We start from the raw sequence: 24,917 nt of genomic DNA on the forward strand, positions 1-24,917 counted from the left end.
TTCGAAACATTATCACCTGATAAGTCGCCGTATAACCTTATAGGTTCCAGCGACTAAATATTTTCCCCCGGTTCAACCATAGACATGTACGTCATCATGATCTCCCCTTAATTTGACCGTTATTTTGGCTGTCTTAGTGAAATGGTAAGATATATCTCTATGTTTTTTACATGTAAGTGTTCGGAAAAAATACAGTTATAGCAGTTATGTACAAAAATAAGCAGCATATGCTCTTTTCGCCAAAGTAAAGTCCTTTTTTCTTCTGGTTTCTTATATGTGTCACAGCACACCGCAAGCTTTTAGGCGAATAGCAAGTGAGTGGTATATATATACTGTTCAAAAAAAGAAACGCATAGCTTGTAATATTTGGTTAATTTAGTTATATGGCTACAAGGATATCCACCAAACTGCAGAAAATGTTTATCTGGTCGTCGACCTTTCGTCCATTGCCACAAGTGAGCTCTGCACGTGACGCATGCGTTATCAGTGGCTACAATGTCAAAATTGCTCATTTGGCATGACCACTCGTCATGCTTCAGTGTAATCTCGTGAAACTCGGGGAATATTGAGCTCTCACCATGTCTTCCAAAACCCATAAAAGCGGATTGTTCGCCACAAAGAAATCAGACGACAATTCAGCGACGAAAGATGGCCCGATTGAGCAGAGAAGACCGCCAAATTGCATTGGGTCGTTTACAAGCAGGCCAAAGTCAAAGTGCAATCGCCAGGCACTTCCACGTGTCCCAGAGCACCATCAGTAGACTGTGGGTCAGGTTTCAAGCCACTGGCTCCGTTGCTGACTTGCCACGAGCGGGAAGACCAAGGGCGACAACTGCTGCTCACGACCGCTTCATACGGCTCCGCCACCTCCGGAATCGTTTCCTGTCGGCCTCATCTTCTGTCCAGGCTCTCCCCGGGCCACACCGATTATCGGACCAGACCGTGCGGAACCGCCTGCATGAAGCTGGTTTGAGAGCTCGCAGACCTCACAGAGGAGCTGTCCTCACCCGCCGCCATCGCCAGAACCGAGTGCAGTGGGGACACGTGTGGTTCAGCGACGAGTCCTACTTCCTGCTCCAGCGACATGATGGTCGGAGGAGGGTCTACCGGAGAGTAAACGAACAGTACGCGCCCAACTGTGTGGATGAGGCACCCGTTCATGGTGGTGGAGGCGTCATGGTGTGGGGGGCGATCAATACCGCTGGAAGGAGCACCCTGGTGCACGTCCAAGGGCGCATAACTGCCCAGCGATACGTGGAGGAAATTCTGCGCCCACACGCCCTTCCTCTTCTGGCTGACCAGGATGCCATAATCCAGCAGGACAACGCTCGCCCGCACACAGCACGACTCACCACCCAGTTCCTCACCGACCACCATGTCCAGGTGCTTCCCTGGCCATCCATGTCGCCAGACATGAACCCGATAGAACACCTCTGGGATGAATTGGACAGACGTGTGCGCAGGCGAGAAGAAGCGCCGGCAAATCACCGCGATCTATTGCAGGCACTTCAGGAGGAGTGGGACACCATCCCACAGCAAGATATCCGGCATCTGATCCAGTCCATGCCCAGAAGGTGCCGGGCAGTTGTTGCTGCTCAAGGCAGTCACACCCCCTACTGACTTGACAGCCTCGGCACCCAATCGTATTGATTGACTGATTGATTTGAAGATGCAAATGAACTGTGTGTGCATTCAACTGTGTCCATACCAAATTTCAAACAAATAATCTAAATATTGGATTTTCTGTTAATTTTTTCGAAAAATAAAACAAATTTGGCAAGTAGCAACTATGCGTTTCTTTTTTTGAACAGTATATATCATCAATTTTATAGTAGGTAACGGTGTAAATTACTTGCCATGTTCATGTCCATTATACGTTTTCCATATTCCATATGTGTCATTTAATTGTGTGTTGCTTGATGCCATGTATGTATGTATGTGTGTGTGTGTGTACATGACTTTAAATAAGCATGGATGGATGTGTGCACTCGATTGTGTGTGTGAACCATGTATATATTTTCTGTTGTCAATGTTGTCAATTACATATGTTATACTATGCGTTTGAATCATTAAGTATTTTAGACGTCATACTTTTTTTCGTATCTTCACGATGGCTTTTACCTTTAAATTTTAATGCTTCCAACTTTCAAAGCGCTGCACGGCTGGGAAGAGATGCGCACTTTTATCACTGTTGTTCATGTAGACGTAATCATGGATTCATGCAAACGTCATACCTGCTGTATTTTATTTTGTTTGTTTGTATAGTCGCGTGCGGTCGCGCAGTCTTTTTGGTCAGTTCCGATTACCTCCCATTGATGCGAAAACCTATATGACTGTTTTTTGTTATTTTTCTCTCTGTTAATTCACCAGTGGCTATGTAACATGTGTTATACCTTATAGGTTCCAGCGACTAAATATTTTCCCCCGGTGCAACCATAGACATGTACGTCATCATGATCTCCCCTTAATTTGACCGTTATTTTGGCTGTCTTAGTGAAATGGTAAGATATATCTCTATGTTTTTTACATGTAAGTGTTCGGAAAAAATACAGTTATAGCAGTTATGTACAAAAATAAGCAGCATATGCTCTTTTCGCCAAAGTAAAGTCCTTTTTTCTTCTGGTTTCTTATATGTGTCACAGCACACCGCAAGCTTTTAGGCGAATAGCAAGTGAGTGGTATATATATATCATCAATTTTATAGTAGGTAACGGTGTAAATTACTTGCCATGGTCATGTCCATTATACGTTTTCCATATTCCATATGTGTCATTTAATTGTGTGTTGCTTGATGCCATGTATGTATGTATGTGTGTGTGTGTGTACATGACTTTAAATAAGCATGGATGGATGTGTGCACTCGATTGTGTGTGTGAACCATGTATATATTTTCTGTTGTCAATGTTGTCAATTACATATGTTATACTATGCGTTTGAATCATTAAGTATTTTAGACGTCATACTTTTTTTCGTATCTTCACGATGGCTTTTTACCCGTTTAAATTTTAATGCTTCCAACTTTCAAAGCGCTGCACGGCTGGGAAGAGATGCGCACTTTTATCACTGTTGTTCATGTAGACGTAATCATGGATTCATGCAAACGTCATACCTGCTGTATTTTATTTTGTTTGTTTGTATAGTCGCGTGCGGTCGCGCAGTCTTTTTGGTCAGTTCCGATTACCTCCCATTGATGCGAAAACCTATATGACTGTTTTTTGTTATTTTTCTCTCTGTTAATTCACCAGTGGCTATGTAACATGTGTTACAGAATTGCACCGGTGTAAGGGTTAACATTTTATTTTTCACCAAGAGAATATAATTCATTATATGCGGGATAATGTGCGGGGGGGGGGGGGGGGGGAGGGGTGCAAACAACATTTTCACAAGCACATAACCAACAAAATGACATCGCATGCGCAGCACACAAAGTGCGTAGCACGGGTACCACTAGTAAAAATAAAAACACCTGGTACACATAGTACTGACATCTAAATAATGTTGCGTATAAAATAGTTTGTCGTATATTGACGTCCAAATCAATGATAAGAAGGTTGATTTAATTATTAAAATTTGGTGGACTGCCATTTTAGAACCCTTGGCTGGGTAAGGTCTCATCGGTGGTAGAGTGGTAGCACTAGATACAAGTAACTACATACATCTAACAAGAAGGGCAAAGCCCATACGACTCACATGCTTGACCTTGACCTTTAAATGACCTTGACCTTCAGGGTCAAGGTCAAATAACTAAACCTAGCAATGACATCATACACTAAGAACTGCTTTACACATTTTTCCTACCAAAATACATGTGACCTTGACCCAAGGTCAAGGTCATCCAAGGTCATGCAACACAAAGCTGTTAATTCAAGACATAGGAAGTACAATGGTGCTTATTGGCTCTTTCTACCATGAGATATGGTCACTTTTAGTGGTTCACTACCTTATTTTGGTCACATTTCATAAGGGTCAAAGTGACCTTGACCTTGATCATATGTGACCAAATGTGTCATGATGAAAGCCCATAATTTTTAAGTTTGAAACAGTTATCTTCTATAGTTCAGGGTCAAGGTCCCTTCAAAATATGTATACAATCCAACTTTGAAGAGCTCCTGTGACCTTGACCTTGAAGCAAGGTAAACCAAACTGGTATCAAAAGATGGGGCTTACTTTGCCCTATATATCATATTCAATCTCAAAAACTTCAGAGAAAATGGGAAAAATGTGAAAAATAGCTGTTTTTTAGACAACATTTATGGCCCCTGCGACCTTGACCTTGAAGCAAGGTCAAGATGCTATGTATGTTTTTTGGGGTCTTGTCATCATACACCATCTTGCCAAATTTGGTACTGATAGACTGAATAGTGTCCAAGAAATATCCAACGTTAAAGTTTTCCGGACGGCCGGACGGACGTCCGGACGGACGGACGGACGGACGACTCGGGTGAGTACATAGACTCACTTTTGCTTCGCATGTGAGTCAAAAATGGTTTTGAGAGTAAAATCGATTTTCACGTAAGTGATTTGGGTGGTAGTTTATAAAAAGGTTAGTTTTAGTCTTTAAAATTTGGTGGAGTGCCATTTTATCACCCTTGGTTGGGTATGGAGGGGGGGGGGGGGGGTGTAGGGCCTCGTCGGTGGTGTCACGGAAAACAGGTCTTCTTCAAGACATGCTACTTATAAGCCTACTCAGTGCCAAGCTCACTTTGCATCTGAACACACTGAAAAGAATAACTCTCTCTCTCTATAATAGAGATGCTGGCTTCACTTGAAAGAAATATAATAACAATAGATGCATTGTCTGATTCATTTGAAAAAAATGTAATTCCAAAACAAATAGACTAAATATGAATTCATGAGTTGTGATTCACTTTCTGCAACAATGAAGAATACACTAACTAATCAGTGGACAAAGATCTGAAACTAACTTTAGTTACGAAAAAAGATGAGTTCATATCTCTACACACTTTCTTTATTTGGTGTTTAACGTCGTTTTCAACCACGAAGGTTATATCGCGACGGATCTCTACACACCATAACTCGACAACTATACAAAACGGTATAAATACATGTTCATTATCCCATTACCGCCTTCTCTCCATTTTATTCCTTACACCTTAATTGCAGTACATACTCTCCTCCTCGTGTAAAATGGCGGTCTCCGCAGTAAAGGTCGGGAAGTACGTAGAAGATAGGAGAATTGATGAGTACAACTGCAACGACCTGAAAAAAAAGATAAATAAATAATTAACAAGAAGGGCAAAGCCCATACGACTCACATGCTTGACCTTGACCTTTACATGACCTTGACCTTCAGCTAAACCTAGCAATGACATCATACACTAAGAACTGCTTTACACATTTTTCCTACCAAAATACATGTGACCTTGACCCAAGGTCAAGGTCATCCAAGGTCATGCAACACAAAGCTGTTAATTCAAGACATAGGAAGTACAATGGTGCTTATTGTCTCTTTCTACCATGAGATATGGTCACTTTTAGTGGTTCACTACCTTATTTTGGTCACATTTCATAAGGGTCAAAGTGACCTTGACCTTGATCATATGTGACCAAATGTGTCTCATGATGAAAGCATAACATGTGCCCCACATAATGTTTAAGTTTGAAACAGTTATCTTCCATAGTTCAGGGTCAAGGTCACTTCAAAATATGTATACAATCCAACTTTGAAGAGCTCCTGTGACCTTGACCTTGAAGCAAGGTAAACCAAACTGGTATCACAAGATGGGGCTTACTTTGCCCTATATATCATATTAAATCTCAAAAACTTCAGAGAAAATGGGAAAAATGTGAAAAATAGCTGTTTTTAGACAACATTTATGGCCCCTGCGACCTTGACCTTGAAGCAAGGTCAAGATGCTATGTATGTTTTTTGGGGCCTTGTCATCATACACCATCTTGCCAAATTTGGTACTGATAGACTGAATAGTGTCCAAGAAATATCCAACGTTAAAGTTTTCCGGACGGACGGACGGCCGGACGGATGGACGGACGGGGGGGACGGACGGACGGACGACTCGGGTGAGTACATAGACTCACTTTTGCTTCGCATGTGAGTCAAAAAGGAAGTAGGTGTCTAAGCACACACAGGGATCGTGTTAGCGTCGGCAGTCAAAACGCCGACATTTCTGTCCAAATCACCGACGTCATGTTGGCAGATCTATGTCCAACTGTTTAATGCACGGTTGGGGAAAAGTAAGGCTTAGCTGCACTACCTCGAACTTTGGAACATTGCCAAAACTGTGATGGCCAATTCGGCAAAATGCCGATTAAGATGAATCCTAGAAGCACATTCATGACACGTGAGTTACTAATTTCTCACGAAACCATGCAGTTGATCACTATTTTTTAGTGAGCTACTGACTAAAAATTGAATGAACGGCTTACTGGAGGTTGTTCTCATGGCTTGGCTTCGCGGCAGCCTAAGTCAACAACAACAAAATTTCCATCGTGTTGCATATCATTTCAAATCTCAATTACAGCCATTCCAACCCCGCGGCTGCTTACCAACCCAAGTGGGTGGCACCTAGATTTGCTTCGTGCACCTCAGATCTGGCCAGATGTATGGTGATTAGCATGACCGTATATATAAGGAAAGGAGGGTATATATAATCGCCGGTAAACACGAGTGGGTTTTTTCTTGCAAATAACTGACAAGGTACATGGAAAGGGTAGGCATGAGCTCAAAGTAAATGACGAGAAGTACCAGTGGTATTATGCACTTAAAAATCATGTTGCACTTTTCAGCAACGCCGTATTATACATGTGTTTTCGATCTCACACCTTTAACATGCGCCGTTCACGATTGAAGAGGACTTTTTTTTTCAGTGTTCTGAATATCAAAACTTCATGTTCATGTGACGCGTGAAAATACTGCGGTGATAGATTCGGTCGCCGTCGATATATCAGTTCCCTCATTTATATACATACTCGGTTACATTATAACAAAACTCTATTTTGTATGTCTGTGTTAGCTTCTGAGCGTGCGTGCGTACGTACGTGCAAACGTGCGCACGTGTGTGTGTGTGTGTGTGTGTGTGTGTGTGTGTGTGTGTGTGTGTGTGTGTGTGTGTGTGTGTGTGTATGCCGGTGTGCATGCGAACGTGCGTGAGCGTATGCGTTCATTCCCTTGAGTGTTTGTATACATGTGGGTGTATATCTGCCCTGTGAGTGTGCATGGGTGTGCGATCATGCGACTGCGCGTGTGCGTACGTGTATGCATGCGTGCGCGCACCTGTGACAATTTCCATCCCATCAGCAGAGCAAAGGTTGCCCCTCCTGACACAGCCACCACTCCAATACCGCCCTTCTTCACTGAAGAGTGGGATGCGAACCAGTTGACTGTCTCCTGAAACAATCACAGAGACACAATCAACAGGCAGCACTGGGGGACAAGACCCCCTACCTACCCCCAAAGATTTGTGTTGAAATTTAGGATTAGAAAGGAGTATCTTGGGTTTCTCCTTGAGGAAAACAAAAGGAACACATGCCGGGTAATGTCAGGATGGGGGGGGGGGGGGGGGGGCGGGTACATCCGAACCCCAGAAAAAGAAAAAAACCTTCAGATCCAGCCCCAACTCCCTCATCCCTTCCTCCCCCACACCAACCCAAACTAATGTTGCAACCCTAAAGACAATCTGCTTTCTTGAGGATCTCCCCTAAGAGACGAGAACACCGCACCTCAAAGTAGTTGAAGTTGACGTCCTTCACGGTTGTGGGTAGGTCCTGGTAGTTGAAGAAGGGCAGGGCCAGGGCAGCAAAACCGTGCGACGCCATCATGGCTGCCCGCGACTCCATCAGGCCGCCAGCAAAGCCAAACATGTCGATCACTCCTGGGAAAGGACCCTCTCCTGAAACAGATTTTGGGTACAAAATTCAGGTTTAACATCCTCAGTGACAGCAGTAGCTAATTAGGGACGTAATCATAGTATACGTTATTTGTATTTTTGACCAAAATATGACATTTGACACGGATCTGCCCTGACCACACAAAGAAAGTCTCTCGGGATTCCCAATGTGAGTTAAGAATAGAACATTGTGTTATCTCTATTTAATATATACTGCAGGATGTTTTATTGTCAAGGTCGTGGTGGTGATGCTGGTTTGTAATTTTGAACTCTCAACGGGCATTTGTTCGACAGAAAACCGCGTAGGCCGGACACACTGAATAGCGACACTAGCATGGTTATAATAATATGGTTCATAAAAAACAATACGAGCTTTGGAAAAAACAAAACTGTACAACACTGAAACATTCACGCGATCAATCATTGATAATTTATCTTTTGTTTTACGATTTGGAGCAAAACTCGTTATCACCTTAAGTCAGACAGCTAGACAAATCAATGTGCCAAGATTCACACAAACCTTGTGACTACGCATATAAACATTGAACTGTTCAAGGGTCAAACTTTTATACCTGGCGGTAGAAAAAGGGTTCCTCGAACGCATCCCTCTTTTATAGGTAACCTCCTGACTTCTGCGCCTTTCACCAATCGCTGCTGTGTTGTTATAGCAAGGGGGCGTGGCGAGGGCTGCGTCACGTGCAGGTCGCTAAGCGACAGGTGACCCAGATAGACGAAGAGGTGGTAGGGAAGAGGTCGTTCCACGTTCCTCTGCACCATCCGAATGTTGCGAGGACCGGCTGGGCTTGCTTCCATACTCCAGAACAGACCCATGGGCTCAACACCTTCGGGTATTAACAAGAGGAAGAGTGTTCACATCTTTAAGATAATATTAAAAAAAGAAGGAGAACCGCTTTTACCGCCAGACTATTTTGACAGGGTTAGACCATAGACCTATATTAGACATATTACTTTCCGGGAGTGTTTTTGCTTGACTTTTCAGTTTCGCTTAAAGCAACGATTATAGAGCTCTCTCTTCTTGCCATTCAAGTATGTCAGCCCCAATTTTTTTTTTAACAAGATACCAATACACATGCATCCACCAGAAAACAGCAGCATGAACAAATAGTTCATATTATTATAGCGTGTTTATTTGTTCATGTTGCTTTTTTCTGGTGAGTTAATTTATTGTTATCTTGTTCTATTTCCTCTCACCTGCAGTCCCTTGTTCCATTTCAAATTTTGTAAGATTGTTCGCATTTATTAAAAGTAAAATGTAGAATGCATGACTACCAATCCTGGAAGATAACATAAGATGTTCCCAACATCTGGAACTGATCAAGCAGTCGCGTCAACTCATTAAAAAATCAAATAAAACGCACAGAACAGTTCGAGGACTAGTACTGGGCGGTTTAAAAAAAAAATCCATCTCATCGTGTATCAGGTGCCTCCTTGACTTTTGGTATTGAAAACAGCAAAGATATTTTAATGAACTCTTTTAAAAAAAAATATTAAAAACTTTATTTTTCCTTGTTTCAAGACAAATACCTGCGTACGTTCCTCCAAGGGATTCGTCTTTGCTGACGTCCACCATTCCATGTTCGTCTGTGACGTAATGACCGCATGACGCAAACTGCACCCGCTCACGTCGCCATGTTGCTTCCACCACAGCATGCAATGTGACCTTCACCTTGCTCGGAAGACCGTGAACCCTGATGTCGATCTTTTGGTCGAAAAGGCTGACCTTGGGAGTGACCTTGAACAGGTCTGGGGTGGGAGGAGGGGTTGTGTGGGAGAGTGTCTGTTGAGATGATGGTTGTCTGAGGACGGAATGAAGTTGACGCAAGCGGATTGACGCTGGAAAAAGCAATACAAGTTTACAACTTGGTGAAGAATTCAATGTCGGGTACCTTTGATTTTGAGCACCCCTGCACAAATTGTGAACACTCGGACAAACATATTTTGTGTTTTAGTCCCGGATTTAACTAACCAACCCAGTTTGGGTTTTTTGCTAACAGTTTACTGCAAAATGATTTTGATGTTCAAGCCCGAAAAGAAGAGAGTAAGAAAGACAGTAAAAAGGTAATAAAGGGAAAGACAGTAAGAAAGATAGAAAGTAAGGTGAAAAATAAGAACCTAGGTTTTTATCGTGAAAAACAAAAAGTAGTTTATTGTACATAAGGAAACATTCTATGTTTCCTTTAGTTTTTTGTTTGTTTGTTTGCTTATTATTGTTTTCCAAAAACCAAATAAAGGGTACATTTAATTGGCTGTGTTTATTTTAAGTTTAGAAGCGATCTGAAATTTTTCTTGCTGTTTACCATGGTAGTTAAATCTCTATAAGAATTAGAAATACATGTTTCAGTATACTGATGACCACAGTATACCCAGCTGAAAAAGTACCACGCGATGTACTATAGTATACTATAGTAAACTATAGTAAATGTACCCTGTACTATAGTAAACTATAGTAAATGTACCATGTACCATAGTACATACTGTAGTGCATGGTACTTTGTACTATAGTACTTTGTAGTAAATGTACCATGTACTATGGTACTTTGTGGTACAGTAGAGTACTTTGTACTTTGTACTATGGTACTTTTTAGTGAATGTACCATAGTACTATAGTACCTAGTACTTTGTACTATGGTACTTTTTGTGAATGTACCATGTACTACAGTAGTACTATAGTACCTAGTACTTTGTACTATGGTACTTTTTGTGAATGTACCATGTACTACAGTAGTACTATAGTACTAGTTAGGAGACTGCCCGTACTTTTTTCAAAAAGTACTACGTATCATTGCGCGAAGGACATGCATTATTTATTTTGCAAACGTGCATGTAACATGAATAAATCTGCAGAATGATAATGTTTTTCTATTGATGATTTATTCAATTTCATTTTTTAATCCTTTTGGACACTTTTCCAAGAATGAATGTTAAGGCCTAAAAAAAAAATAGGTGTGGTTACGGTAACCCGACCTATCCTATTTTTAGGGGTCGATCCTATAACTTTTTATTACATTTGTCAAAAAAAAAAAAAAAAAAAAAAAAAAAAAAACGAGTGCAAAAAACGCAATGAAAGCGAAAGCGCCCGTGTCGCACACTTATTTCCCTGTCAAGTAGGTTTAATTTGTACACATTAGAAAAAAAAGTTAAAAAAAAAAAAAGTGATTGCCTACCTACCTACCCTATTTATTTTGGCTATGTTACCGTAACCACACCTATTTTTTTTGTTGGCCTAAGCACTTCATTTCTGCTCACACAGTAAAATGCGGTAAACAGACAACTGTGAGTTTGTAATATTTTACACGGGTTTTACGGGATTGCCCCATCGCAAGTCCTTCACTAGTATGGCCGTCCGTTCCTAGCGACCATGTTCTACTGGAACGGCAAGCTAAGCACTGGCGACCATGTTCTACCAAGAGACTTACTTGATATGGGGATCCCTTGCGGGGCGACGTAACGTCTTTCTGGTTCTGATTTCTCTGATAAACTGCGATCTTTCCTTAGTCGAGAATCTGCACGTCATTTCCATTGCGTCATTCCTTCCCTATTTAATTACGTCTGCTGTCTTGGTATTCACAACCCTTTTGATAGTCACGGTTTCTCTTACATTCCTCCCCGTTTTATCAAAGACCCCTTTAATTACGAATGATTATAACTATTCTAACCCAACTCCTACAGTTCCTCTTACATTCCTCCCCGTTTTATTAGAGCCCCTTTTCCATTACAAATTATTTTGCAAATCAAATCTCCTCTCAACTATAATCCTCGTTTTATTCATTCTAAACCAACATTGACCCATTATGTTACTTTCCGGCACTTAACTAAATAACGTTTTAAACTTGTTCTTCTTTATAAACTCCCACTATAATGGTGCTGCAAATAATGTTATTATTTATCAAAATATATAGTGTTCCATTCAACTTTATCATAACTGCACTATTCCAGGCCAGACTGTTTGCTAACTTAGCAAAAGTTTATATTTTGCTGACGCCACTATTGGAAATTGATTCATACGCTATGGAATTATAGAAATCTCAATGTGAATAAAAAAAAGTACATTCCCCAATATACATTAGATGAATTTAGGGAACATAAAACCCACTTTATATCAATTACAATCCAAAACTGAACAGCAACAGTTGTTTTACGGATATCAAACATTTAAGTCCAGCTTACCTTCTAAACCATTGAACAACGAGATATATATGTAAACAAATGTGGAACAAATTTGTAGAACACAACCGAGTTCAGTTTACCGGCTGAACAACAATTTAACAACAGTAACACTTTTTAAACAACAACAGAACTACAAAATCTGGGTCCATCAACCAACAAGTGGCCTCCACTGGTCTCCAATTGCCAACCCAGCTGGAAAACACAAACGTCTTCACAACATGCACCACGAGCAACAGTGCTTCTATGGGCTGCTTTAAAAGACCATTTAATGACGAATATTCAATTCATCAAGGGGACCGACGAACCTCGTCAGCTCAAGACCAAAGCAAAGGACGCGCTCGTTCGTTCTCGACCAAACACCCGACCGACGCACCGGTAGCGAAAGACCATAACGACCCTGAAGTTTATATGACGTCTTCAAATGTGAGAAGAGTCACTACCATCATGGTTTCAGTTTAAGTCTCCACTGGCCGTTCGTTCACGTACAACCACCCGACAAGCGCAACGGTAGCGAAAGACCAGAACGACCCTGTTCGTTCTCGAACAATCACCCGACCGACGCACCGGTAGCGAAAGACCATAACGACCCTGAAGTTTATATGACGTCCTCAAATGTGAGTCACTACCATCATGGTTTCAGTTTAAGTCTCCACTGGCCGTTCGTTCACGTACAACCACCCGACCGGCGCAACGGTAGCGAAAGACCAGAACGACCCTGCAGTTTATGTGACGTCTACAAACTTGAGACGAGTCACTGCAATCATGGTTTCAGTCTCCACTAGCTTTAAACACGCGACTGATACGGCTTGACTCGGATTTCCAGCTGCACGGATTCACTGAGTACATCTTCTTTCTTACTACCTATACCCCTTTGATCTTACCATGCCAGGCTGCAACGCCGGCTACCGCAAAGTGTTTTAGTGGCTTGTCTTGCTGGTATACTTTGCTCAATGTAAGTGCTGAAACCTTTCGTCTAAAGCAATGTAGGCCTAAGTACAGCGACTGCCCCTTTCCAGCCTTGTTTTGCCTTGGCTGAATTTTTAAACGGTATACTTCTCTAGTAATGGCAAGCTATTCTTCATTCTTATGACTGTAACAGCTATTTGGAGGAAAACCGCAGCTATTTCGGGATATATATGCATCCCAAGTTGTAAACCCCACATTATTTTCTAAAATACCGGCTGTGATGTAATAGGTTTTCTGATTTCCGAAATTATCAATTATTCACTATTCCAATATGGTAACACAAGTAGATGAGTTCCTAAACTCTCTGTTGGCTAAATCAGCCACAAAGTGCACATTATGCTCATAATAATTTCTGTTGATACAGTATGCTACTGCTAACTTTCTGTTACAACTTTACAAAGGAGCATTGCACACATAGCTTTAGAGAGGACTACTTTCTTCTGCGTTAAATTCACAGCTTTTCCAAAATCTTAATCTCAGTTACATGACCTTTCAGATTTTGTTCAATCTATTTTCAAAGATTAATTCCACTTAAATGAAAATAAACATCCCTGAACTAGAATGCAACAGACTGAGTCTCCTAGTCCTACTTCACTCAGTAGATTCTTACACAACTACCACTTGATATCAAGTAATTCAGTGTTTTGACATTAGTCCTGTCGCGACTCGACGAGAAACCTGACCAATCGTCAGAAATCTTGGGACCCCTTACTCTTCTTTCTAATAAAATGGCAGTTGGTCTTGCACTACAATTCACTACTTCTGCTCTCCCATTGCATTTTAGGCATTACCAGAGACCACAATCCCACAACATTTCAAGAGCACTTTTCCCTGAAGTGACATGACCCTATTCTAATCTATCTCTTATTTTCAAGTTAGAAGGCAATCAAAACTTTTCCAGGTGTGGAAATATGTGCATTTCCTGCATTTGGTTTCACTAACATTAAAAGAACCCAGAAACATTGATCATTTTCCAATAAAGCTGTAAAATTCTGATTTTATTGTTCTTCAGCGTTCAACCAGAATTCTGTTATAGAAAATAAATTAGTGCGGAATTTCTGATGTCTATAAAGCATACTGACTGCAAGGATTCTTCAAATAAGTTTCCCTGTATAGCACCCAACTGAAAATCTCAGTCTCAGAAACATGAGTTAGACACTGTGTATCTGTGTGACTGTAGATCTGATTTACTGTAAATGTAATATGGCTAAAGGCGTGTGCCTGAGCTGCTAGTTCTTCAAATTAGATTTTTCTTCAAGTTTCCTTCTTTTGCTTGTTCTTGTTAAAAAACGTTCACATTGTTGCCATTCTCTGGCAGTTCGCACCGACCATGGTGAAACCATTCCTGAAACTTTCTAAATTCTTCCATTTCCACAGCAATACCGTTCTCTTCATTTCCATCATCTTTCCAGGACAATACCTTTCTTTCCATGGCAATGCCATTTTTTCTTTTCTTTCCATGTCCAGCATCTTTCCATGGCACCGGCAATGCCATTTTTTTCTTCTCTTTCCATGTCCAGCAATTTTCCAGGACAATACATTTCTTTTCATGGTAATGCCATTTTTTCTTTCCTTTTTTCATTTCCATCATCTTTCCAGGACAAAGCCTTCCTTTCGGGAACGTCCCACTAGTCCGAGGGTTCACTAGTCCGAGGGTTCACTAGTCCGAGGGTTCACTAGTCCGAGGGTTTACTATAGACGCTTGATTTTCCAGTTCGTCCCACTAGTCCGAGGGTTCACTAGTCCGAGGGTTCACTAGTCCGAGGGTTCACTAGTCCGAGGGTTCACTATAGACGCTTGATTTTTCAGTTATTATACCGCCCCTTAAAAGGCAGTAGATAGGTTTCACTGTGTCTGTCTGTGTGTGTGTGTGTGTGTGTGCGTCTGTGTGTGTGTATGTGTGTGTGTGTGTGTGTATATGTGTGTGTGTGTGTGTGTCTGTCTGTCTGTCTGTCTGTCCGCAAATAGATATCCGATGTTTGATAACCGATTTCAATGAAATTATGTGTGAGGCTGTAGTACAACCCAGGCTCGATCCTCTCCATAATTCAGGTCGGTGGGATAACTAATTGACCCTCACGGGCAAAAGGAAACCCGAGGTGCTATATAATATGACTAAAAACTGTAGGCAGTTCGATCACGTAATTGTCCAGTCGGGGCGGTATCCTGATAAATTGAATATCCTTTCTTCAGTCAAAATATAAATAACTAAGTTTCTTGGGGGAAATAGTCTGAGATTTCTTCAGTCAAATATAAAACACCACAACTCAGTGTTTTTATGAGAATATTCTTCGATTTGGTTCCCACAGTAGTGAAAAACATACGCACGCACGCACACGCACATCCACGCACACATACACACACAAAATAAAAACAAATCAAATTGAATATCCTTTGTTCAAGCGTCTATAGTGAACCCTCGGACTAGTGAACCCTCGGACTAGTGGACCCTCGGACTAGTGAACCCTCGGACTAGTGAACCCTCGGACTAGTGGACCCTCGGACTAGTGAACCCTCGGACTAGTGAACCCCTCTCCTTCTTTCCATGTCCATCCTCTTTTTGGCAATACCTTTCCATTTTGCAACACATGTCAAATTCCTTTCCAAGCATCTGTTTTTATATTTAGTCAAGTTTTGACTAAATATTTTAACATCGAGGGGGAATCGAAACGAGGGTCGTGGTGTATGTGCGTCTGTCTGTCTGTCTGTCTCTGTGTGTGTGTGTGTAGAGCGATTCAGACTAAACAACTGGACCGATCTTTATGAAATTTGACATGAGAGTTCCTGGGTATAAAATCCCCGAACGTTTTTTTCATTTTTTTGATAAATGTCTTTGATGACGTCATATCCGGCTTTTCGTGGAAGTTGAGGCGGCACTGTCACGCCCTCAATTTTCAACCAAATTGGTTGAAATTTTGGTCAAGTAATCTTCGACGAAGCCCGGACTTCGGTATTGCATTTCAGCTTGGTGGCTTAAAAATTAATTAATGACTTTGGTCATTAAAAATCGGATAATTGTAAAAAAAAATAGAAATTTATAAAACGATCCAAATTTACGTTTATCTTATTCTCCATCATTTGCTGATTCCAAAAACATATAAATATGTTATATTCGGATTAAAAACAAGCTCTGAAAATTAAATATATAAAAATTATTATCAAAATTTTTTTTTCGAAATCAATTTAAAAACACTTTCATCTTATTCCTTGTCGGTTCCTGATTCCAAAAATATATAGATATGATATGTTTGGATTAAAAACACGCTCAGAAAGTTAAAACGAAGAGAGGTACAGAAAAGCGTGCTAACCTTCTCAGCGCAACGAATACCCCGCTCTTCTTGTCAATTCCACGGGCACTGCCTTTGCCACGGGCGGTGGAGTGACGATGCTACGAGTAGGCCCTATACGGTCTTGCTGCGTTGCGTTGCGTTCAGTTTCATTCTGTGAGTTCGACAGCTACTTGACTAAATATTGTATTTTCGCCTTACGCGACTTGTTTCTTTGTGTACTGCTCTTGTTTGGTTTTTTTAAACATCACTGCAGACCTGAATTGGAGACACCCTCTTCATTCTTATATCAAACTTCAGGCTTTCCTGCTACCTGCAGAAATAGAAACATCCCCCATCACATGTGAAATGCTTCGTTACACTAGATAACTGATATATATGTGCACGTGCATGGCCACTCTTCTTTTACCTACAGTTGGTGCAAAACCACCGAACACTGCAGGGAACTTGAGCTGCTGGGAAATGTTTGAGTATCTCCTTCTTTGGTGTTGACCTATAAAAGCTTCTCTGGGGAGCACTACCAGTATTTGAAGACAGGCCCCCACCCTTAGGCTGTCTGCGATAGGCATTTGGTGCAACTGTCTCCCTTTTCACCCTTTCTGAAAAACAGGACCACGGAGCGTAACTGCATGCTGCGGCGGTGTTCTGAGACACAACTATTCTCAGCTACCCGAAACTTTTTCCACGACATAGCACCTGTATACTGGCGGTAGGAAGAAAAATGTATTAAAAAAAATTCACAGACACCAGAGACAGGTAAAGGGAGGCAATCGTTTCCACTGCCAGTTTGCTAAATAGGCCAGAAAGGATGAGTTGTTTCCCATGAACCGTTTTCTACCTGGAAGTGTGTTTCCAACCCCACCCAAAAGTGTGTTGGTGTCTCAAAGAGCAAAACTTTTTCCGAAAACCAATAATATACCAATTTCTTTGAAAATATTTGGATTATGTGTTAAATTTACCCTCGTACATGTTATGTTAATTAGAAACATTTAAGAATCAAATATTTCACAAAAGCAAACCAATTTAATGTAAGTGCATCAGATATTTAATGATATTTTTTGGAAATGTGTCAAAATTGGGTGTGTTATCGGTCTCAAATTCTGTCTCCACCCGCTGTGAAAACGGGAACATGGGTATGGAGAATTGGACTGCCACTGCAGTTCTGACAATGTTAGAAACACAAAGACCACTCTCATGTGACTACGGATCGCAACTGTCAGTGTCCTGAGACAAAACTTATTAGTCTCAGCTTCCCAACACCAGGAACTTGGTGTTGAACTGAGCGTCTTGGTCTCAAGTTCCTTATCCTCCCGCTATAAAAACGGAAACATGGGCACGGATAAGTTCGCCCTGCCACCGCAGTTCAGGCTGTGACAGTTTTACAGATGACCACTCTTACGTGTCACTCAAAGCTCGATGTGATTTGAACGTCTTGGTCTCCACTTGCCTTTGATTATGCTCCGTGTTCAAATGCACCATTCGCCGACAGTGTGTTTTAGTGACAAAGCGCCATCCTCTACTCGATACCCGGCAAAACGAGGATTTAGAGCGGCTCCGTCTACGTGATCAGTTTGATCATTTTTGTTATCGCAAAAAAACGTTAACTCGAAAAAAATATAGGTCCCTTTCATTTCGTGTAAAGCGATCTCGACTGTACAACAAATACAAGCTGTCTCAAGAGGATGTTACAGGTACAGACAGCAATGGTTTAAACTTAAAGGACCAACAGAAACAGTGCCAATGGAACACTGTAAAATGTAAAACATGTAATAATCACACGACTAAAAAGATCACCGGACATTAAATTCATCGAAAATCACTGTGATGAAGCAAAATGACACAGAGTGGTAACAATAAATTAAAATATTAAGTCCAACTACAGTATACTTCAATCAACAGAAAGTACAAAAAGCCAAACAGAGGGAGGGGGGGGGGAACGGGGACCCACAGTTATTTCAAACTAAGTAACAAAAGTAAAAAGAATGGAAAAGATAAAAGAAACAACTTGACAACCCTCCAACAGGCAGCTTCTTTTTTCAAACAATTTATGTGTACATTTAGCATGGCATTGCTCACAGAAAAGGGCAGATCTGCGTGAGAATTTACCACATTAGTCCTGGTAAAGCTTTCTGCCTTCAAAATATATCAATATTGTGTGTTTCAGACAAATAGCACAAAAAAGGTAATGTCGCCTCTTTAGAAAATTCCTTCCCTCTAATAATGGGGTATGCTCTATTTCTTCTTTGGGGGGAAAAAATGACACAGTCAGATATGACTCAGAATATAATCTTTCTCATCTTACGGCTTCAAGTCATGTATTTTATGTTTTTAAAGCACTGGTTACAAGGACAAATTGCACTGATTTAAGGAAGAACTTCAGACAGCAGTACATGCACATGTATTTCCAACACTAACTATTTTCATTGAAAAATGTTCTTAAAACTCTCGGACTACAAACAATTTTGTAACAATTTTTTCACAAATTTTCATTCATAAGAAGCTGGGTAACAAAAAATAATGTTGATATGTGACAATTCTAAGTATGTGTAGAGAAAGATGTATCAGAAGCAGGCATTTGAATTGTCCGCCGAAAGGCAAATTTCCGCCGAAATATATTTTTTTTCCGCCAAAAATCTCAGTGTCCGCCGAAAAAATAAATGGGGGAGGCAAAAATTGTTCTGAATACTGAATTTAATGGCAAACTTGGAGCTCACATGACACCAAATTGCACAATTTGGGTTCTTTGGAGAAAAAAGTGTTGGGGGGGGGGGGGGGAGAGAGCATGCCCCCGGACCTCCCCTAGTAAGGCTAGGCACTTCGCGCCTTCGACTTTTATATTACTTACACATTTTCAGCCGTTTTTACTTTTTTCAATTCCCATGGCTGCAGAAGACAATATGCTCCCCTCTTAGACCCACAAAAAAGTTGGTCTGACAACAAGCCACCTTATCTTTAACTGTCATCTTTTCTATCTAATTCCAATCAATTCTTTCACCGGTGACTTTACATACTACACTGCTATTGGCAGCTGTACTGTTTCAAATATTTTCTTCATTATTTAGAGTGGGAATAGCAATTTCCAGTGATTTTGATTCTCTGTTAACAGAATAATGCTTTTGGATATAAAAGCGAGACAAAACTAGGAGAAAGAGAAAGATACAAAAACATAGAACAGCCTCCCCAAAGAGAAGGTATGAAAACCACATGGGTGTCAACTCCTGCATCAGATAACCCAGCACGATGGGGTTTGCCATGGTTCCTGATGATGAGGCTATCAGTATGCTTGATGCCACCCGACCTGTTACTCTGAGAAATTTTTCTTCCATCCACGAAAACCCTGTTGGAAAAATTGCAGACATCGATGCCCCTACCATAACGGTACATATCCATACACCCAAGCCTACACCCTCTTGTGAAAACCACAAAAATGAGAATAAAGAGAGAGCCAAGGAAAGACCGAGGAGGAACAGAAGTTTGACCGAAGACAAGACCTGAACTGCAAATATGCCAAAAAAACGACCAATGGCAAATGACGCCCAAAATACTGAGGTAAGTTGAGCTGCTTCTGTCTTGCTCCAGTGCAAATGCTTGACGACAAACGTTGACAGATACGCTGCAAACGTGTCCTCTACAGAGCAGTACAAGAAGTAAAAGCAACAAAAAGTAATCAAAACGAAGATGAAGACGCCAGTCGGCAAGGGTTGCTTGGTAACACTCTTCTTCTCATCGGTATGATCTTGTCTTCTTTTCTCCGACCTGTCCGTGCACAGCTGCACAACGAACGGTAGCACAATCAGCAGGATAATGCTTCCGGAGATGAGATACGCGTAGTGAACGATCGTGGTGACAGGTGCAGCAGGGACAGTGGAGTTGGTTGTGACGTTAGAGCTTTCTGCAGTCACTGTTGAATTTAGCATGCTGAGAGTTGAGTTGTAGAGGGAGGGAGCCGCAGTACTGGTAAGATCAAGACTGCCCTCAGGAGTTGGTGTGAGGAAAGGCTCTGTAGCTAAAGGACCAATGATACCGCCAAAGGCAAAGGCAAAGTGTATGGTTTGCATCGCAGTCTCTCCTTCCTTTCCCCAGATGCGCACCAATTCTGAATTGCCAACTGTGTCCAAGCCTCCACCAAAGAGAGACACCATGAATTGGATGAAGATCATCATGGCGTAGATGGCGCACCAGGGCAAGGCCACAGTGGTCACCCCCATGCCCAGCACACACATCAGCAAGAGCAGCGACTTGTTCAGCTTGTCGTACACCACCCCTGCCACCAGCGAGCCCACCAGGTAGCCCACAGAGCTAGAGGTGAAGAAGAACGAGGCGGCCTCCACGTCCGTCTGGGTGATGATCTGAATGTCCAGGAAAGCCGGGCCTCGCTGACCGATGGCAAAACCAAGTGCCCAGAAAGCAGCACCCAGCCAAACTGTTCGCCAGACTTTACTCCTGTAGTCAGGCTGCTTCAGCTTTTCCTTGATGCTAGCTTTGGGATCCGGAGGATCGACATCCCCCCCAGCATTCTCTTTGCAATGTTCGACTGCTTCAGATCTGTTTCCTGCACCGTCGCTTCTCTCTCCGTCGCCCATTTCAGTTCAGATTTGATACGGGGATCCCTTGCGGGGCGACGTAACGTCTGTCTGGTTCTCTGATAAACTGCGATCTTTCCTTAGTCGAGAATCTGCACGTCATTTCCATTGCGTCATTCCTTCCCTATATTAATTACGTCTGCTGTCTTGGTATTCACAACCCTTTTGATAGTCACGGTTTCTCTTACATTCCTCCCCGTTTTATCAAAGACCCCTTTAATTACGAATGATTATAAGTTATATAACTATTCTAACCCAACTCCTACAGTTCCTCTTACAAGTTACTGTCAGCCATTTTGTTTTTTTAAAGTTTCAGAGCGCGCTGTTCAACTCATGTTTGTTCACACTTGCAAGGTAATAGCGTGGGGAGCCTGTCCAGAATTATACTTAGACCCATAACAAATGGTTACAGAAAGTTTTTTTGTTGCAACGCATTTAGATAGCCTGTCTCAACATTCCCAGCAAGTTATACCGTTGGCAGCCTCTGCATAACTTTTTTATGACGGTTTGATTACGTCACATATAAAAACCCTTGTTTCTGCCAATAACGCCGCAAAATTCCACTCTACGGCGCTTCATTAGCCTACCATCATCGATAAGGAACACTTTATTAAGCCGGTGGACGGACAAGGGTCAACTGTATGTGCAGACTAAGAAACGGTATCCATGTCCCACCCCCGTGTCACCACAGTAAAACGTAAAAGACCTTGGTCCTTCTGCTATTAGTGCAGTTAGCTGATTACACCTTAACACGCGCACACCTGGTTAGCACCACTCTTGTTGCTGCAAGCTTTCATTTGGAGGAAGCTACCCGAATTTCCCAGCCCTGGGATAATAAAATAATGAAATGAACAATAACGCATTGCAATGCGTTGTTCACGTATGGACGATAAAAGAAATACGCATTCTTTAATATGACTATACCTATTCCTATCCCTTTGTCTTCTTCAGCAGAATACTTCCTAGGACGGCTTTCATTCAAAGTCATCTACAGGTGAAGAAAAGAGTGCATAACACAATAGGCCTACCTTTTGAGGAAAACATGATGGTTACGATGTTTCACTCTCGATTTCAAAAGACGGTAGAGGCGAGTTGCAGCAGCCAACACCGCGACATTCCCCACATCCAGATGTGCACTCTAGTCCGTGTTGCCTGCAGCTACACCGCTTTGTGTCACAACCACTTTTGCATGTGCAGCGAATCACCTTTAACACATCGGCTGGTGCTGCCGGCAGATCTGTTGTCACTGGAACAAGGATGCCATGCTCAAGTTTCCAGCCGTAGTCCGTGGGATCCATGGCCACTTTGAGTCCCATCCATTCTTGTACTTGCAAGTACACTCGCATGCTGTGGAATCGGGCAGCTGCTGAGGTGGGTGGCAGAGTGTGAACTTGCACAAACGTTGTTCCAACAGCTACCTTTGAACAGAAGAGTCGGTAGCGAAGTTCATCGAGACCCTCTCTGGAACTACCGTTGTAGAGCAGCACTAACGCCTTTTCGTCTGCTGATAGGATATCCTCTAAGGTCGCATTGTCTTGGAGGAACACTTCAGCAAGTGTTTGCAACTGTAGGTTGTTTCTGAGTTTCTTCATCGAGGCCATTGGGCCTAGAGGTTGTGTCGCTGCCGGTAAAGGCGTGGAGAAACAGGAGCAAGTGGCGCACGTTGCCAAGAGCTGCAATATGAAGATTTACCGGCCTGTTTGTCAGAAAAGAGCAGGATGTCATGTGCGTCTGCACATGCATGATGGCCTAACAATACCAACAGATCCGTGTCTTCGGCAATTACTGCAGTGACTTTTTCTCTGGCGCAGTGTGTTGCTGAGAGGACTATCTGCACGTCAGCGTCTGCTTTGGCATGGATAACTGTGCAGTTTTTGTCCAAAGCTGTACCAAGTGCACAGATGAAACGCTGTTCGTTCTCTGCGTTTGCAAGAAACTGCTCTTTTTTGGATCTGAGAACCATGTCCAGTGAGAAATGGACAGCAGCCCCTCTACGCCCCTTTGTCCTCCGCAGGTGAGTCTTGTCCTTCGTTGATGGCCCAGACATATAGCCATCAAAGACAATGACGGCATGTGGGTACCGGGAGTTGACGAACTGTGTATAACCATCTATGATGCTCTGGAAGGTGTTTCCCCGCGTCCACGATCCTTGCAGTCTTTGAAGCAAAGAGCCACCGTCAATGACGAACTGTACGTCGGCAGGAAAGTTTGAGCTGGGAGAACCTGCATGGGCAATAACCAGCTTCCACAGTTCATCCGCCAGGGTAGCTTTGTTCGGCTGTCTCAAAAATTCATGGGATTCAAACAGGGCTGAGGGGAAGCTGCACAGTTCAAACTGAAAGAGTTCTTTCTTGTCCTCGTATGTTGTGTTTGCCACTGTTATGAATCTCTGGAAGAGAAGCTGAGGGTCGACTGTGATCGGATGTCCATCAACCTTCAGTGACTTTTTTGTTCCCAGTGTTATGACTTGATCCTTCTTTTTCAAGACGAGATCCGACACTGTTTTCCCTTCCATGGCCTGCATTATGCCACACCCGACCTCTCTGGCCTTGGTAACGTTTACAGCCGCTTCCCCAACAACTCCAGTTGCAATGTTCCTGAGGGCCTGATCATCAGCAAAAGGGTTTCTGTCCAGCAGGTAAGACGTGATAGCCATCATGTCGTTTGTGTCCCGAGCTGTTCTTGCTGACCCCATTTCTATATATGCTGGTCACTTGAAAGTCGCCGTGTGCCTGTGACTTCTTGCATGGCATTGTTCACCTGAGCGCAGGCTGGCATGGAGAGCACCCACTTTGAATGCCTCTCCCTCTTGTTAGGCCACCTGTTGTCTTTGCATCCCGCATCAGGGTAAGATCTGATGAGATCCCAGCCCATTGGCGGTCACTTCGTCTCACAACGTGATTTCCTTCTGTGAAGCTTTTGTAGACATCAGGGCTGGTTTTGTCAAGTTGGTTCATCATCTGCAGGTACAGATAGGCTGACTTGGTATACGAGTTGTGTCCAGTTGCTGCTAGATATGGCAGCATCTCCTTTACAACAGAAAGGTGAAGAAACCAATCTCCCGTCCTCTCAGCTTTCAAAAAGCGCTTCAAGATGTCAACCATTGCCATGTACAGTAACCAGAGTTCACTGGTTTTACTGCAAAATGAAAGTGTTCTTTCCTGTAGTTTCGTTCTGATTGTGACAAGATGTTGGCTGTTCTGGATCGACTCTGGAGTCAGCTCTCCCCTCAGAAGTTGGTCATGAAGAGAAGAAGCAGCCTTCAAATCTTCTCTACCTTCGAAGTCACGCAGTGCATCTCTCACTATTCCCTTCACATCAGAGGGGAGCTGGGAAACTGGTTCTAACTCTAGAACACCGTGAAGCTGCACAGCAGTGTCCTTATCAATGCTCAGTGCGTCAACTTGGTTCACATTGAGTTCAGACTCGTAAGGGGTCGAAAGTGTTCCTGTCTGCTCATCTTGCGTGTTTTTATCTCTATTCTTTTCTGTGTCACTTTCGGGCAGTGGCAGTGGCACACGGAATATGTCAGACAGCAACAGCATACTTAGTGCTGCGTCAACAAGTATGTGTCCTCGAACGTGCCCTTGAAGCATGTTGCTCGCTGCGTTTGGTGCGTACACAGTAGACAGCACTTCATGAAGACCCGTTTCTTCCATTAGATGGCCAATACACGCCAGGAAACTCATTTCCAGATGGAAGGGTCCAAGGCGAAGGACAATGGCTTTAAGGTCGCTGCCATCTGGCTCGCTGGAGATGATGCCAAGAGCTTTCCACCATAAGGGTTGGTCAAATGTCAACACAGGTGTCGTGTTGCTGCGCTTTGCCTGAGCACTGATGAAATGCAGGGTAGAAAATATGCACGTGGGGTCACTGGGATTCATGTCGATCATTGGCATAAATATTATGGATGACTGTCCGGGATATCTGCCCTTGTGGATGGCTTGCATGAAACCAGACCAAGATGGTCTGTCGGGTTGCAACAGCCAGCAAGCTTTCCACAGCAGATCCACCTTTGATGTTACATC

The 24,917-nt window shown here is 42.5% G+C and overlaps 1 protein-coding gene across 2 annotated transcripts in view; it reads right to left on the minus strand.

Moving 5' to 3' along the window:
* Window positions 1–24,917, minus strand: part of LOC138953679 (acyl-coenzyme A thioesterase 1-like) — a 36,915-nt gene that overhangs the window by 7,759 nt on the left and 4,239 nt on the right. The window contains exons 1-6 of one of the 2 annotated variants that reach the window (XM_070325570.1): window positions 11,303–14,566; window positions 9,411–9,719; window positions 8,438–8,707; window positions 7,699–7,868; window positions 7,253–7,366; window positions 5,132–5,220 (exon numbers count right to left, since the gene is read on the minus strand). In XM_070325570.1, coding sequence (XP_070181671.1) covers window positions 5,132–5,220; window positions 7,253–7,366; window positions 7,699–7,868; window positions 8,438–8,707; window positions 9,411–9,456 — 689 coding nt within the window. In that variant the 5' untranslated portion in view covers window positions 9,457–9,719; window positions 11,303–14,566. Of the gene's footprint in view, window positions 1–5,131; window positions 5,221–7,252; window positions 7,367–7,698; window positions 7,869–8,437; window positions 8,708–9,410; window positions 9,720–11,302; window positions 14,567–24,917 lie in introns of those variants that run through there. The other variant, XM_070325569.1, reaches the window with a different exon arrangement.

This window comes from Littorina saxatilis, linkage group LG17 (assembly GCF_037325665.1).
Source record: "Littorina saxatilis isolate snail1 linkage group LG17, US_GU_Lsax_2.0, whole genome shotgun sequence".
Lineage (NCBI taxonomy): Eukaryota > Metazoa > Mollusca > Gastropoda > Littorinimorpha > Littorinidae > Littorina > Littorina saxatilis.